Source organism: Dipodomys ordii, unplaced genomic scaffold (genome assembly GCF_000151885.1).
Source record: "Dipodomys ordii isolate 6190 unplaced genomic scaffold, Dord_2.0 Scaffold20, whole genome shotgun sequence".
Classification (NCBI taxonomy): domain Eukaryota; kingdom Metazoa; phylum Chordata; class Mammalia; order Rodentia; family Heteromyidae; genus Dipodomys; species Dipodomys ordii.
Window position 1 is genome coordinate 15,923,245 of NW_012267236.1, and position 15,819 is coordinate 15,939,063.

The 15,819-nt window shown below is 35.3% G+C and overlaps 1 protein-coding gene across 4 annotated transcripts in view; it reads left to right on the forward strand.

Annotated features, from left to right (window-relative positions):
- The window catches only part of Smc6 (structural maintenance of chromosomes 6), a 101,514-nt gene that overhangs the window by 79,526 nt on the left and 6,169 nt on the right, over nt 1-15,819 (forward strand). For all 4 annotated transcript variants that reach the window (XM_013013637.1, XM_013013638.1, XM_013013639.1 and 1 more), the window contains 7 exons: nt 811-946; nt 1,668-1,748; nt 3,017-3,187; nt 6,012-6,149; nt 7,198-7,343; nt 9,409-9,534; nt 12,411-12,516. In XM_013013637.1, coding sequence (XP_012869091.1) covers nt 811-946; nt 1,668-1,748; nt 3,017-3,187; nt 6,012-6,149; nt 7,198-7,343; nt 9,409-9,534; nt 12,411-12,516 — 904 coding nt within the window. The remainder of the gene's footprint in view (nt 1-810; nt 947-1,667; nt 1,749-3,016; nt 3,188-6,011; nt 6,150-7,197; nt 7,344-9,408; nt 9,535-12,410; nt 12,517-15,819) is intronic.

A 15,819-nucleotide genomic window follows, 5' to 3' on the forward strand; every position in this document is an offset into this window, starting at 1 on the left:
GAAGTCTTGAGCTACTATGTAACCTCTGTAACCTCTTCTCTTCATTTTCTGCTTTGTGTATTTCTTTATTCTCCTACTTGGCCCAGCTAGCTGATGGAAACTTTTTTTTTAGTTGTGATCCTTGTCAGGTCTTTTTTTTTTTTTTTGATGGAAACTTTTGAGATTGCAGTTTCTTCTTCCAGACTCCCTCTGTGTTCATGTACTTCTCTGGATGTATGCTATCCCTGTTCACAGTTTTTTTTTTTCTTCTTTTTCTCTTTTTGTCAGTCATGGGGCTTGAACTCTGTCTGGGCTCTGTCCCTGAGCTCTTCAAGATCTCGACGAGCAGTCTATCACTTGAGCCACAGTACCACTTCTAGTTTTCTGGTGGTTCATTGGAGATAAAGAGTCTCACAGACTTTCCAGCCTGAGTTGGCTTTGAACTGTGATCCTCAGATCTCAGCCTTCTGAGTAGCTAGGATTACAGGTGTGAGCCACCAGCATCTGGCTCCTGACCACATAAAATGTTCATTTGTCCCCCTTTACAGGGATTGTGTCTTCATTCTGTTCCTACTTCTTGCTATGATTATACACAATGCCTGTCACAGGAATTCTTAGCATAAGCACTTATTTACAAAAGTAGTAAAACAGTTTTTACAAGTTATTTTTTAATGTTTCTGTAATAGTTTTCATGTTATTTATAACTTGGCATGGTTATGAAACTAATGGAAAAAGATAATGTGAATAAGTTATTATAAATAAACTTTTTGTAAGGGCTCTAAAGTATTTGTAATATTGGAAAAATAAGTATTTTTGGTATTCTCGTTCAAGTGATTTGGAGAATGAAGTTGAAAATAAGAAGGCGCAGATAGTAAAACTTCACCAACATTTGTCTGCACTTGAAAAAGATATTAAACACAACGATGAACTTCTTAAAAGGTGTCAGCTACATTATAAAGAGTTAAAGGTAAAACAAAATGTCCTTTTATTTTTCTTACCACTTTGAACTTAATATAAAAATTTTAATTTTTTTTTTTCTTGCTGGGCTCAGTGGCTTACTAATGTAATCCCAGCTACCCAGAAGGAAGTGATTGGGAGTATTGCTATTTGCATCAGCTTAGGCAAAGTTGGAGAGACCCTGTTTGAACCACAAAGCTGAATATAGTCATACTTGCCTGTCTGTCATTCAGGTTAGTTGGGAGTCATAAATAGGAGAATTGTGGTCCTACTTGCCTAGGTAAAAGCATGAGACCCTATCTAACAAAATAAAGCCAAAAGAAGGTGATTGAGGCTCTATATCTATCCACTAAGTTTGATATCCCGAATTCAAACCAGTACTGCCCCCTGCTAAAGAAAAATTATTAGTGTAGTTTAACTGTATGAAGAAGTTTTGTTGTAATATTTCCATCCCTACATATGATACATGTCTTACTTATCTCTGAGTCTTTGGTGGTCATTGTAAATGCTCATAGATTACTTGTCTTATTTACATGGACTTGATGAGCAATAAGTTTGATCCTGTCAAAATTTTATTTATAAATCTTTTTTACTAGTAGTGTTCTCTTTTGCAAACTATAAAATTCTTCTGTATCATAATGCATGCCTAGAGCTTTGTGGATTAAAACATTCTAAGGCTTATGGTTTTTATTTATGTTTATGTTAATACGTTATGAACATTTTCCTTTCAGATGAAAATAAGAAAAACTATTTCTGAAATTCGGGAACTTGAGAATATTGAAGAACACCAATCTGTAGATATTGCAACCTTGGTAAGAATGCTCTTTTTCAGTTTAAATTCTAAAGGATTAAACGGTCATTAAGAATTGGTATAATTTATGGAGGGGAAGGGAAAAAACAAATCGTTTAACTAGGGATACAGGTGGACCCATTGCAACAATGAGATGTACAGGTCATTATGTCGAAAAATGAACTTTACAACTTTGGTGCGGGTGGGGGGGTGGAGGAGGATCAGGTAGGGGGGAGGATGGGAAGGGATGGGAAGGGGAAACAAAGAGGAGGCAGCAATGCTTGATAAGAAATGTACTCGTTATCTTGCCCATGTAACTGTAACTCCTCGGTACTGTATTCTCACAATTAAAAAAAAAAGAATTAATGGCCATCAAGTCTCTGTCTTTTAACAACGTCCTTTAACTTGTAGCAACTCTTTATGAATGCTATCGCCTTTCATAAATTTGAAAGTACCTGGGGTTTAGCCATCACATTCCTTAGTATTTTTTCCACGTGCGATTGAGTTTTGTCTTTCACCATATAAACAGTTTTTAAGAACTAGTTGTAAACAGTGGCCATCAAAATAGACTGCCTTGATGACATAGTTCAGCACCATCGATCAGCGTGGGTGGAGGTTTCACTTTGTTTTCTCTCTAAAATTTTCTGTAAGTTTTTCAGACATCCACTGTGCTTAGGACATCCAGCTAAACTTTCTCTGGAGGTAATAAACAGTAACTTAGGCAAATGGCATAGTTGTTACAATGAATGTTTGTCAAGTGGTTCCTTTGTGTCCGCATTTGAAGCACTGAAGTTTCAGCAGTAGTGAACAAAGGTTTCCATGGGCTGACAGCCTTAGTGAGAATTGTGGGATTTCTTAGTGGACTTCTTTTCAACTTTTTTGCTTTTCTTCTTTTTAGTCACAGATCATATTTCCTAGATATATGGATTGCGTCCTGAATTATTTTTAGTTTATAATATGTAAAACATTATTTGTCAATAGACACATGTGTATGTGTATAAGTCTACACACACACATTTACTTAGTCTATTTTCAAAAGAATGAGAGGATAGAATAAGAGTTACTACTTTATATGGTGATTTCAAGTAGAATATGTTTAACTTTCCTGCCAATTGGCATCTCTACTTTGAAGTTTTCTTTTACTTTCTAATTCACCATTAAAGGTATGAAAGCAAAGATTTCTAATTTTATCTTAGATCTGATTTGCCTATAGCCTATAGTTTTTTTCCTTTGAGAATTATATGTATATATATTTTCATAAGTATTTTAATTCTGTTTCTTAAATGTCAGGAAGATGAAGCTGAAGAAAATAAAATCAAAATGAAAATGGTTGAGAAAAATATGGAGCAACAAAAAGAAAACATGGAACATTTTAAAAGTCTGAAAATAGAAGCGGAAAACAAGTATGATGCAATGAAATTAAAAATTAACCAACTGTCCGAGATGGCAGATCCACTTAAGGTATATGCCACTGTTACTCTGTTTTCTGTGTGTGTGTGTTTATGTTTAGTTACAAAGAATTTACTGAATCTTCCTTAATGCAGTACAAATATAACCACATGAGGTGGTATGTAATTAGTTAGACCAATATTTTCATACTAAGATCAATTCTTTATGAAAAAAAAATAAAGTATAATCATACCTTTCTGTTTCCATAGAGGATTATAGCTTTTTTTACCTTTTTATTCTGTAATTTTACCCCCAGAGCCAGAAACTGGTGTCTATACATCTGGTCATATATCTTTTTCTGCTATCCCACCTACTTCACTACTCACAACTAATTGCCATAGAAATGTTGCCCAACTCCTGCTTTTTAGCATATCTTACTGACATTAGGGTAAATCCAGTTGACTTACATTTGCTAAGTTTTTAAAATTGGTTTTTAAGTATCCTACAGACAAGAAAAAAATGATTGTTCTCCCTTTTAATAGCTCACTGTATTATTTATTTATAGGCTATAACTTAATTAAGCTTAGACACTAAGTTTTGATTTAATATGTGGATTTACCCAGAAGTCAGGAGCCATATCACTAAATGATTTTTATTTAATATTTCTCTCACTTTCTTTTTGTTGTTGTTGTTGAACTTACAGCCTGAGTGCTATCTGAGCTTTTTTGACTTAAGGCTAGCACTCTACCACTAGAGCCACAGCTTGACTTCTGGCTTTTTGATGGGAGATTGGAGATGAGAGTATCGAGGATTTTTCTACTGGGGCTGACTTTGAACTGCTTTAAACTCAGCCTCCTGAGTTTAGAGCTAGAATTACAGGCATCACCCAGCTTCTCACTTTCATTTGTTCAATAAAATAACATGAAGTACTTCCTTTTTTTTCTTAAATTCAGCAGTACTCAGGACACACAAATATTACTAAAAATACAAGACCAAATCCCAAACTATAGATATGTACTTATTAATAACCTTTGGGGTTTTTTTCATTTTTTCATTCTATTTCATAAGGTGAATGGCTCCCTTTTTATCTATTTTAAAAGTTTGGGGCTGGGAAGGTGGCTCAGTGGGAGAGCGCTTGCTCTGCCATGCGGGAGGCCCTGGGTTCAATTCCTCAGCACCACATAAGCAGAAAAAGCAGGAAGTGGTGCTGTGGCTCAATAGGAAGAACACTAGCCTTGAGTTGAGCCCAGGGACATCTCCCAGGCTCAGAGTTCAGGCCCCATGACCGACAAAAAAAAAAATTTTCTACCAAAAACTGATTTAAAATGAATGATTACACATTTTGTCTTATAAACATTGTAGTATCTCCTTTTATGTAAGATATTCCCATTTCTTACTCTGTTGGAAGTGAAGAGGCAGTTGATTCCTGTCTTTCATAATGTTTTGTCAGAACTCTCTTATGGGAGTTATGTATTATCAAACTTCCATCATATGGGATAACATACATATTTTTAGCTGTATAAACAATAGTACATTTACTTGTTTTGTACCTTATAAACAATTGTGAATTTACTTGTTTTGTACCTTATGAGATCATGTAAATCCTGTTACATAAGGCAAATATTTTCAGTTTTGAGGTGTTTTTCAAGTTACGTTCTTTCCCGATATCCACATGCTCTTTTTCATGATGTTATGGTTTGTATTTCTCTGAGTAGAGTTGTGATTCTTGAAGCTAAATATGATAATTATAGTTTATGTGACCAATTCTGGGATCAGAAAGCATGAAGAAACTAATCAAAATTTAGTTTGGTTATTCTAATGTCAGGATTAGCAGTTTTATTGACATAACTATGTACACTTTGTTAAGTTTCCTCAAGTATAAACCTTTGAGACCATCCCTACAATCTTTATGCCTAGACATTTCTTCTCATTCCCTTTTAGTCTTTCTCCCCACTTCGCTGCAGACCTCTCAGTAGTCACTATTTCATTTTCTAATACTGTGGTTTGCACATATTCTAGAATTATATGCATTTAGGTTTTCCATTATCCACAGTTCCACTCTGCCACTTCATTACACATGGCTAACCAGAGTATAAAAAAGTAGGTAGGAATATTTATTTTTAGTCTTTTGAGAGAACATATTCACAAGAACTATTATTATATATGCTGTTATTTTATTGTTGTTAATCTCCTACTGTGCCTAATTTAGAAATTAAGCTATCATGTACACTGTATTGGAAAGAACACATACATAGAACACGCAGTTATATCCCCTGCACAGGGAACTGTTGTGCTAAATACTTCTAAGAGGAGAGTATTGAGTATAACACTCATTGTTTTAAATTTCTTAAGATTAACATGGGTTCCCTCCACCCCACTTAAGCTCACTTCTTTACTAAAATTAAGTTGAAAGCAAGCACTTTTTATGGAAACTTCATATAAGAATTGGAATATATGTCGTTTTTTTTTTTTTTAATTTCAGGAACTTCCGTTTAGTCGCACATGAACATAAACTGTAGCACTTGCCTCCTCAGGCTCCATAATCTTGCCTGCTTTATTGAGTGCTTGATCTTACACCTAGATTGAAATGTTCACAATTTGTGGCCTTGTTTTTTTAAAAAACAATGTGTGTGTGCGCCGGGGCTTGAACTCAGGGCCTTGTACTCTCCCTTATCTTGCTTGCTCAGAGCTGCAGCTGTACTGCTTGAGCCATTCCCCCAGTTGCATTTTGCTGGTTAGTTGAAGATGAAATCCCTTGGACTTTCTTTCTAAGCTGGTTTCAAACATTGTACTTTTGAATCTCTGCCTCTGAGTAGTTAGGATTACAGGTGGTTAGCACCTACTTTAAATACAGTAACACTTTCTTCCAAGATTATTTTTTGCTTTATTCAAACAGGATGAATTAGACCTTGCTGATTCTGAAGTGGATAACCAAAAACGAGGGAAACGGCATTATGAAGATAAACAGAAAGAACACTTGAATACTTTAAATAAAAAGAAACGGGAACTTGACCTGAAAGAAAAGGAGCTAGAGGTTATCCATTGTTTTCTTTTCCTTGTAATTTATTTTGTTTACAACTTTAGTCATGATTATTATTAAAGTGCGTTTTCTCATGTTCCCAGAAACAGACACACTGTCTGAATTTCTGTTCCCCATAAAATAATTGTTCAGATGAGTCAGAGGAAGAAGAGACTTAGGATCTCTTGAAAGGTAAAGATTTAACCAGGCCAAACTGTCCCATGTTGCTTCTCAGTGATTGTGGTAGTCACATACATGGCTCCATAAATGTCTGGCTTGGCAAGTGGGTAGCTACTTTGTGTCAGAAAAAGACATCCCTTTTTCCCAGTAAATGGGATATGGGGTGGAATCTGATTTACTACCAGTCATGCTTCTTGATAAGCAAGGTCCTGTGTTTAGAATGAATCAAAGCAGTTTTATAAGTAGAGGAGGTAGATTCCAGCATGGCTTTTGTACATCTTAAGGAAAATAAATTGGAACTTTGTAGTCTATTCTCTTGTTTAAAAACACTGTACATATTTTGAATATAAAATGAGACACTGTATGTGAAAATGCTTTGCATTTCTTCATTATTTTTAAACGTGATAGTTTGTGTTTTCAATCCATTGATGTGTTCAGAGTCCATCCCTAAAGCTATATCCAGTCTCAGCACACTGGGGGCCAAGGCTTTTCTGTCTACCACTTTAAATTTGTTTTGATATGAAGTTTAGAGATGTTAGAAATAACTAAAATTGTACACATCAATGGAATTTTTGTCTTAAAGATTTATAATGGCTATGGATTGTGTCCTCAGTTATAAAGCTTAGATGCTTAACACTTATGTTACATGTAACTAAAGTACAGAATTTTATGTTAGAATTGAAATTTTCAGTCCATCATTTTAGTTTGCATATTTTTGCACAAGTTGTAGAGATGAAGATGTAGCTCTAACAGAAGAGCATCTCTCTAGCAAGCATGAAAACCTCATACCACCAAAAATTTTAAAAAACCTGTTTGGCACAAGTTGAATGATAAATTGTCATATCAAAAAAGAGTTGAGAGATATTAAATATCTTTTTCTCAGGAGAAAATGTCACAAGCAAGACAGATTTGCCCAGAGCGGATCGAAGTAAAAAAATCGGCATCAATTCTAGATAAAGAAATTAATAGATTAAGACAAAAGATACAGGCTGAACATGCTAGCCATGGAGATCGAGAGGAAATAATGAAGTAAGTGGCTTGTAGTTTTTCTACATTATTGTATCTTCTGCATATTATTAAGACCTGAAAATTATACGTAAATCTTTAAGTTGGATGAAGTGCTACTGTTGTCGATAGTTAGAGCTACTTTGTAAATGTGGTAAAATATAGACAAAATATTCAGCTTTAATGCCGGGCACTGGTGGCTCACGCCTGTAATCCTAGCTACTCAGGAGGCTGAGATCTGAGGATCGCGGTTCAAAGCCAGCCCGGGCAGGAAAGACCGTGAGACTCCTATCTCCAATAAACCACCAGAAAACCGGAAGTGGCGCTGTAGCTCAAGTGGTAGAGCGCTTGCCTCTGAAGAGCTGAGAGACAGCGCCCAGGCCCAGAGTTCAAGCCCCACGACCGACAAAAAAAAAAAAAAAAAAAAAAAATATTCAGCTTTACTAGAAATACAAGTGAAACAATTAAAAGCCACTTTAAGATCTAGTGTAAGTCAGTGGTTAAAAACAAACTTCAATAGAATTTGAGCAGATTCTAAAGAAAGAGTAGCTCTATTACCTATCTCCTGAACCTTTAATTTCCTTTTACAAAATGAATATAATTATTATACCTTAGAAGGCTGTTAGGAAGATCAAATGCTAATTCTGTTTTAATCAATTGTAAAACATGTAATAGTAAGAATAAGAAGCAATTGGTCCTCAACTGTGCAGTTCTAGTGAATTTCCCTGTACAAAACTAATAAAGTATGGGATGCAGAAATTATTTTGATTCAGTTGACATTAATATATATTACATTATTACAAAACACAAGTTTTATAGCAATACAAGCGTTGTTGAAAGGGGGTGTATTTTAGTGTGCATATAGACTTGTATACATACACTTAAAAATATTTCTGCACTAGCATGTTGTATATACCATGACCCTATACCTGTTCTTACATTTAAGATATGTTTTAAGAACTAGAACATCCTCTTTTGTAACCACAATATAAAAATGTAGGACATTTTAACTGATAAAATCCAGTCAGACTCCAATGTTATGGTTTCTTAGTGTCTGAGATCATATATTTCATTTAATTGTCATATTACTTTGCAGAGTACTGTTTGGGTTTACCTGATATTTCCTGTTAAGGAGATTACTGTTTCATTCTTGGTCAGGATCTTACAATAAATGATGATGCTTCTCTGAGTGTCACATCCAGAAGCACATTTGTCTCCCACCTTTACTGGTGATGTAAATTTTGACTGTCCAGTAAAGGTATTTGGTTTCTTCATTATATGTTTCACTATATTTCCCCTTGAAACTTGCTCAAGCATTCTTTAGAGAGAGACACTTTGCAGGACTGCTAATATCCTGCTTTTCATCATACAGTTGTACTAGGTTTGTGTTTTATTCTTCCAGGACCCAATCTTTAGTTTGCTAGTTGCAAAAATGGTAACTTTTCTGTTTCATTGCCACTGCCAGGTTTAGCATTCACTTTTAAAAAAAAAATTTTCTACCAAAAACTGATTTAAAATGAATGCCATAATTGTGTCGCCTTGTAACTTATTTCTTAATCAACTAGATTTTCTTGAACTGTTATTTGAAGGAGGATGAAAGGAGTTACTATTTAAGCCTGATCCAAAGTTGCCTTTCATACTTAGTCAGGATTGGATCTCTTTGTCATGTGCTGTAGTGTCAGTGGATGGCTTCTATATTGGTACTTCTGAGTTGCCATGACTTGTCTGTCCATTTCTTGTTTGTTGAGGAATTAGGGGTTGTATTGTTGAACGCCTTTCTTACCATGTGACCCCCGCAGTTTTAGAAGATGTATAGTTGCTGTTTTCTCTTTAACACCTGCCATTTATGGGCCACACCTACTCACTTTCTCTTTCTTCCGTCTGTATGGCATGGACTGGGTTTTTTCCTATTCAGTTATGGCATTGTCTGATTCTGTATCATGAGTCCATTCTGAAAATATATTTTGGCCTCAAATTTATGAAATCAGCTGCTGATGGCATCTTTTTTGTCTCTGTAAAATATTTAAATTTTCTACTTACTGTGTATCCATGACATTTATTCACTGAATATTTTGTTCATATTAATTAGGCAGTACCAGGAAGCAAGAGAAAACTATCTTGATCTGGATAATAAAGTAAGGACTTTAAGAAGATTTATTAAATTACTAGAAGAAATAATGATCCATAGATTCAAAACATATCAGCAATTTAGAAGGTAAGTATATTAAACATATTACTATATTTTTTTAGATTTTACATTACCTTTACAAATAATAAAATTGAGCTAAATGAGTTTTACACAGTTCAGTTACAGCAGTTATGATTGTGCTTTGATTTTAGTATTTAGGATTCTATACTCAGAATTCTGATCAAAAGTACCTATTAAGCAAACTTAAACCAGTTTTTCCATTCTGCTAGATACCTCTTGAGGGATGATGGTACTGGATCTTGAACTCAGTGACTAGGTGCTCTCTAGCTTTCTGACCAAGACTTGAGCCATACTTATTCTACTGGTTTATTTTCTGGTTAATTGGAGATAAGAGTCTCATAGACTTTTCTGCCTGGGCTGGCTTCAAGATGAGATCTTCAGATCTTAGCCTCCTGAGTAGTTTGGATTACAGATGTGGTGCATGGCTACTAGTACTCTTTTCTGTTTAGCTTTTACATGCTTTTTCTAATTTAATAGGTTATTTTTATTAGAAACTCCTAATTCTGAAATATCCTGTTTTCCCCTTTTACATTCCATGTTCTTATAGGATATGGAAGTTTAGGAGTGCTCTCTTAGGGCAGTATCTCAGTTGATTTCCATGATCTGTTAGAATGATGTAGCTGCATAAATATAGAAGTTCTTATTTACTGCTGTATCTCCAGTGTTTCTTTTTTTTTAAATTTTATTGTAAAGATGCTGTACAGAGGGGTTACAGTTACATGAGTAAGGCAATGAGTACATTACTTGTGGATCATTATTACCCCTTTCCTTGTTGTTGTCCCACTATCCCTTCCCTCCCCCTCTTCCCACACTCCTCACCCCCACCCCGGCCCGAAGTTGTAAATAAAGTTCATTTCCAATATACTGTCCCGTGAGCATCATTGTTGCAATAGGTCATCCTGTGCCCTTGTTTCAGCATTTTGTTATGACTTTTTATGAAATATAGTAGGTACTTGGTACAAAATATAGTAGGTACTTGGTTGAATAGGTGATTTTAAGACTGAGGAAACCAAACACTAATAACATATCAAAAGATGCATAAATTCTTTGGTAAATTGACTCTAATTAGTATCATAAGTGAGATTAAAACAAAAGGACAATTCATAAGGAAGGATAATTATATAAATACTCAATCCAAGGCAGTACTAGTTGGTTTACTTGCTTATTTTCCCCAAAGGTACTGCACTAATAACATGCTTTTTAAAAACTATACCTAAAATTCTATAATCTTAAGACTGTAGAAATAAGTATAAAAATGTAAATATACCTACCTGTAGTTTATGTGGGGACCTTTAAAGAAAACTATAAAAATAAATGTGTTTGGCAATATTCCTGAACTACGCTATAGGTCAACTTTGAAATCCATGTTTTTAGTTGCTGGGTTTTCTTTTGAATATGATTTTTGTTTCTAACCGACACATAGCAATTGTCTTAAAGGGTACCTGTATGCAATGTATTATGATGCAGTCAGGGTCCTGACATTGATCATTATTTTGCTGGAAACATTGAAAGTTGTTCTCCATTTTTATAGGTACATTATTACAACTTGAATTAAAAATGAATTTTATCCTTTTAGGCTGCTACTCAGCTTTGTCAGGGAGGATTAATTGTACTCTAACTCTGAGATATAGTACTCTGCTGAGTACTATATTCACCCATTGTGAAGTGGGAGATTTTCACTCTAGCCTGTGGAACTGAACTCTTTGGGTCTGTGTGAGCTTCCATGGTGCTTTTCTTTCTTATGTTTCTTTCCTCATGTAACTGATCAGTGCTGAGCTCCAGCCTGGGAGCAGGACCTTAGTGGATCCTCTGCAGTTCTCCCATCGTATCTCCCCTATGATGTTTTGCTCCCCAGAATTCAAGCTCTATCCAACACTTACTATCTACTCTCTTTACTCTTTCTGTGAGAAGTAATGGGGCACATCCACATGGCTCAGTGTGTGCCCAAAGTCATTCAGGAATCTTTGACTAGAGCTGCCTGTGCTACCTGACACCCAGAGTCTGAAAACTTTAATACTTTTTATCTAGTTGTTGACAGAATGAGAATAATAATGAATGGTAGGGATAAGTTTAAAATGGATTCAGTGGATAAAATAAGGGTCTTTAACTCCACCCTAAAATTGAATGGTAGATTAGTAAATTAAAAATTGAGGAAGAGGGCTGGGAAGGTGGCTCAGTGGTAGAGCGCTTGCCTTGCATGCATGAGGCCCTGGGTTCGATTCCTCAGCACCACATAAGCAGAAAAAATCCAGAAGTGGCGCTGTGGCTCAAGTGGTAGAGCGCTAGCTTGAGCTGAAGAGCTGAGGGACAGCACGCAGGCCCAGAGTTCAAACCCCATGACTGGCCAAAAAAAAAAAAAATTGAGGAAGAAGGAAACATTCTTATGAAAGTGTCATCTAATCTACAGTAATGGATGAGAGGAGGTTTGTATTGTGTCAAGCAATGCATGAGCTACAGTTAAGATCAAGAGATTTCCCTTCTCCTTTGTGCTGCTGTGATGTTGGGAGGAGACAGGCATATCAACAGGCAGTTTTATTTATCTTAATATACTTATTTATACTAAGGATACAATTTATGTCTTATGTATTTGGGAAGCATTGCCTTATATATACATTAGTTGAATGATTTGTACATTTATGTCTGCTGACAGGTGTAATGAGCATATTAAATATGGGATGATAGATTTATTCATTTTTATAGGTATTCATTACAAAAGCAAACTGGTTAGAATCTGGGGGGGGGAAATGAATATAAAAGTGGGGAAAATCACCTTAAACCTACATGTAAGTAGACAGCCAGTGTCAACGTTTCAGCCTGGTTCTCTGTGCTTAAGCTTTGCCAGACATGTATCTTTCTTAATGTGCCTAATTTCTTATTTCAAGGTGTTTGACTTTAAGATGCAAATTATACTTTGACAACTTATTATCTCAGCGGGCCTATTGTGGAAAAATGAATTTTGACCACAAGAGTGAAACTCTTACTATATCAGTAAGTATCTTGACTCTGCATCTTAATTATTAGGAATACTAGGAGCTTCTTTTCTTTTAATGAAAACCATTGATAATCATTTAACATCCTTGGAAAATGGCAGCACTTATTTCTAAGATTTTATTTATTCTCATAATACGGGTATATTGGAGTTGCTATAGGAAAGAACGAGGAATAAGCACTTGCAGATAATGGTTGAGAATTTTCAAAACTGAAGCACATCAACCCAAACTCAGAGATCCCAGCAAACTGCAAGTGGATTAATTCAGTGTAAAGCACCCTTGATACTGTGTAGTCATATAGCTGAAAGCCAAGCACCAAAATGGTAGTATGAAAAGGAACAGTAATAACACTGACCGTAGATGCTTTCTTCCTGTTGAGTTGCTGGGATTACTGGCGTGCACCACTGGACACAGCTTAAATTGTGGAAGTGCTACTAAAGGAATAAAGAAAAACAATAAAACCTTGCCATTTATAATTCTACGATCAACAAAAATTTCAAAAATAAAAATGAAATATCTTAGGTTTCATATAACAAAGCTAAAAAAAAATACAAAAAGTACTGAAAAATACCTTTAAGTGAAAGGAAAGTTATTCTTGATAGAAATATAGAATTACCAAAGGCAAAGGGATCATTGCAAAAGATAAATGTATAAATGTAAGTGTAGGGCTGGGAAGGTGGCTCAGTGGTAGAGCGCTTGCCTTGCATGCCTGAGGCCCTGGGTTCGATTCCTCAGTACCACATAAACAAAAAGAAAAAAGCCGGAAGTGGCGCCGTGGCTCAAGTGGTAGAGCGCTAGCCTTGAATTGAAGAGCTGAGGGATAGCACCCAGGCCCAGAGTTCAGGCCCATGACCGGACCCAAAATATAAATAAATAAATAAATATAAGTGTAAAATACAGCTTTGGCTGTCTAAAACAGTTCTTATGTTTTAAGAGGTTTATGAAATGTAACATGAAAATATGTCACAGCACATTAAGATGATAAAAGTGTATAGTAGGTTAAACTGTTAAAGATTCACAATTTAGGAAGTAATGCTAAATTAAGATAAATTAATATATATATCATATATTTCCTGCTATCTCTAGAGTAGCTACTGGAAGAATTTTGAAAAAAAATCTATAATAGAGACTAAATAAAAGGAATAGAATAGACTCAGTTAAAGGCACAAAGGGGAGGAGAATCAATGGAACAGGAAAAACATCGGTAAATAGCCTAAAATCCTAAGTAAAATACGGAAAATAGACATTCCACATAAGTATTAGCCAAAAGAAAGCTGATAAATTGATAATGAAATGGAGTTTGCACAAGAAGTATTACTTAGTTATGATGTTTCAAAACACTTCAATTATGTATAACTAATAAAATAGATTCAAAATTAAAAATGGAATGACTAGGCAAAGTAGAATTGTCAGATATAGTTGGAACTTTTAAAAGTTTTTAGTAATTGATGAAACAATTATATGTCAGTAAAGTTATACAAGATTTACAAAGCTAATAAAATTGGCATAGCTGTAGAACTACCAAACTACCACACATTGTAGATTTTGTAATGTTTAGGAAATGCACCGTTTTTCTAGCCACAATCTAAATCTCAGTAAGTTTCAAAGGATTGAAGTCATATGTAGTATATTACACAGTTGGATGAAAATACAAATTAAAAGATAACCTAAAGTTTCTGAAATTATAAAATTATGTAGCACATTTGTAAATGATCACATATGGGAATTAGAGGTAATTTTGAACTAAGCATTAATAAATAAAACATAAAACAAAGTTTGTAGAAGACAGCATAGAGTGTATGTGTGTCGGTGTGTTTTTGCCTGGGCCTGGGGACTGTCCCTGAGCTCTTTGGCTCAAGGCTAGCAACTCTACCACTTTGAGCCACAGTTCCACTTCTGGTTTTCCTGCCTAGGCTAGCTTTGAACTGTGATCCTCAGAGTTCAGCCTCTTGAGAAGCTAGGATTACAGGTATGAGCCACTGACACCTGTTCAACATAACTTTGGCCTTATAAAATTATTTCTTTATAAAAATAAGGAAATATATAGCTCTGTATGTATGTTAGAAGAAAAGACAGTTCAGACATTAGTGCTCTTAGGAAGCTAGGAAAAGAAATGCCTATTATTTAAAACAAGTAGAAAAAGCTATCGAATGAGGATAAATAGGCATAGTTGTAAGAAGAACAAGCAAATGTACAGTAATAATACAGTAGAGAACCTGTGGCATACCATCTGCGTATGCTTTTATAGTGAAAAACAAAATTCAGTATACAAGCCGAGGAGAAAATGGGGGGACATTGGTATTGGGTTCAAATTATTGAGTGTCCTTTCAGGGAAAAAAAAAAGTAAATATTGACTCAATGTGAGTGCAAAAAAAGTGATTAAAATGTTCTATATAAATGTTCCCTATAAAATTTCTAACAGAAAATATCTTCCCTATTCTCTACATCTTTGCTAGCCAGCTTTTTTTTTGGGGGGGGGCGTTGTCAAGCTGAAATGATATCTCATAGAATTTTGGTTTTGTGTTGTAGTTTACTGATGGCTAAAGATAAAATTTCTCATGTACTTGTTCTTCAGAGAAATGTACCTTTATATCATTTGTCTGTTTTTAATTGGATTTCTTTTTTATTGTAATTAGTTAAACCTAAGGGGTTTCAGTTTAAGTCAGATTATCAGTATAATGCATCTTGATCACTGTTTCCATTGTTTTCTTCTGTCTTTCCCAATTCCATCCATATCCACCATTCATTACTTTTTTTTTTTTGGTCTTGGGGCTTGAACTCTGAGCTTGGGCTCTGTCTCTGCACTCTTCAGCTCAAGACAAGCTTTCTACTGCTTGAGCCACAGTGCCGCTACCAGTTTTTTAGTGGCTTATTGGAGATAAGAGTCTCATGGACTTCCCTGCCCAGGCTGGCTTTGAAGCACGATCCTCAGATCTCAGCCTCCCAAGGAGCTAGGATTACAGGCGTGAGCCATCGGTGCCCGGCTCTTCATTACTTATTATTGTTAATTTTTTTCAGTTTCTTACAGAATCTGATTATTAAATCCTTTGCCATTTGAATAGCTTGCAGATGTTATCACCCATTCTGAGGGTTATCTTGTTTTATTATTGCTTTCTTTGTGTTCAGAAGTTTCTTAGTTTGATATAATCCCAGTTGTTTCTTTTGTTGCCTGGGTTTTGGGGTCTTTGAAATTTCTTCCTTCCTCCTTCCTTCCTTCCTTCCTTCCTTCCTTCCTTCCTTCCTTCCTTCCTTCCTTCCTTCCTTCCTTCCTTCCTTCCTTCCCTCCCTCCCTCCTTCTCTT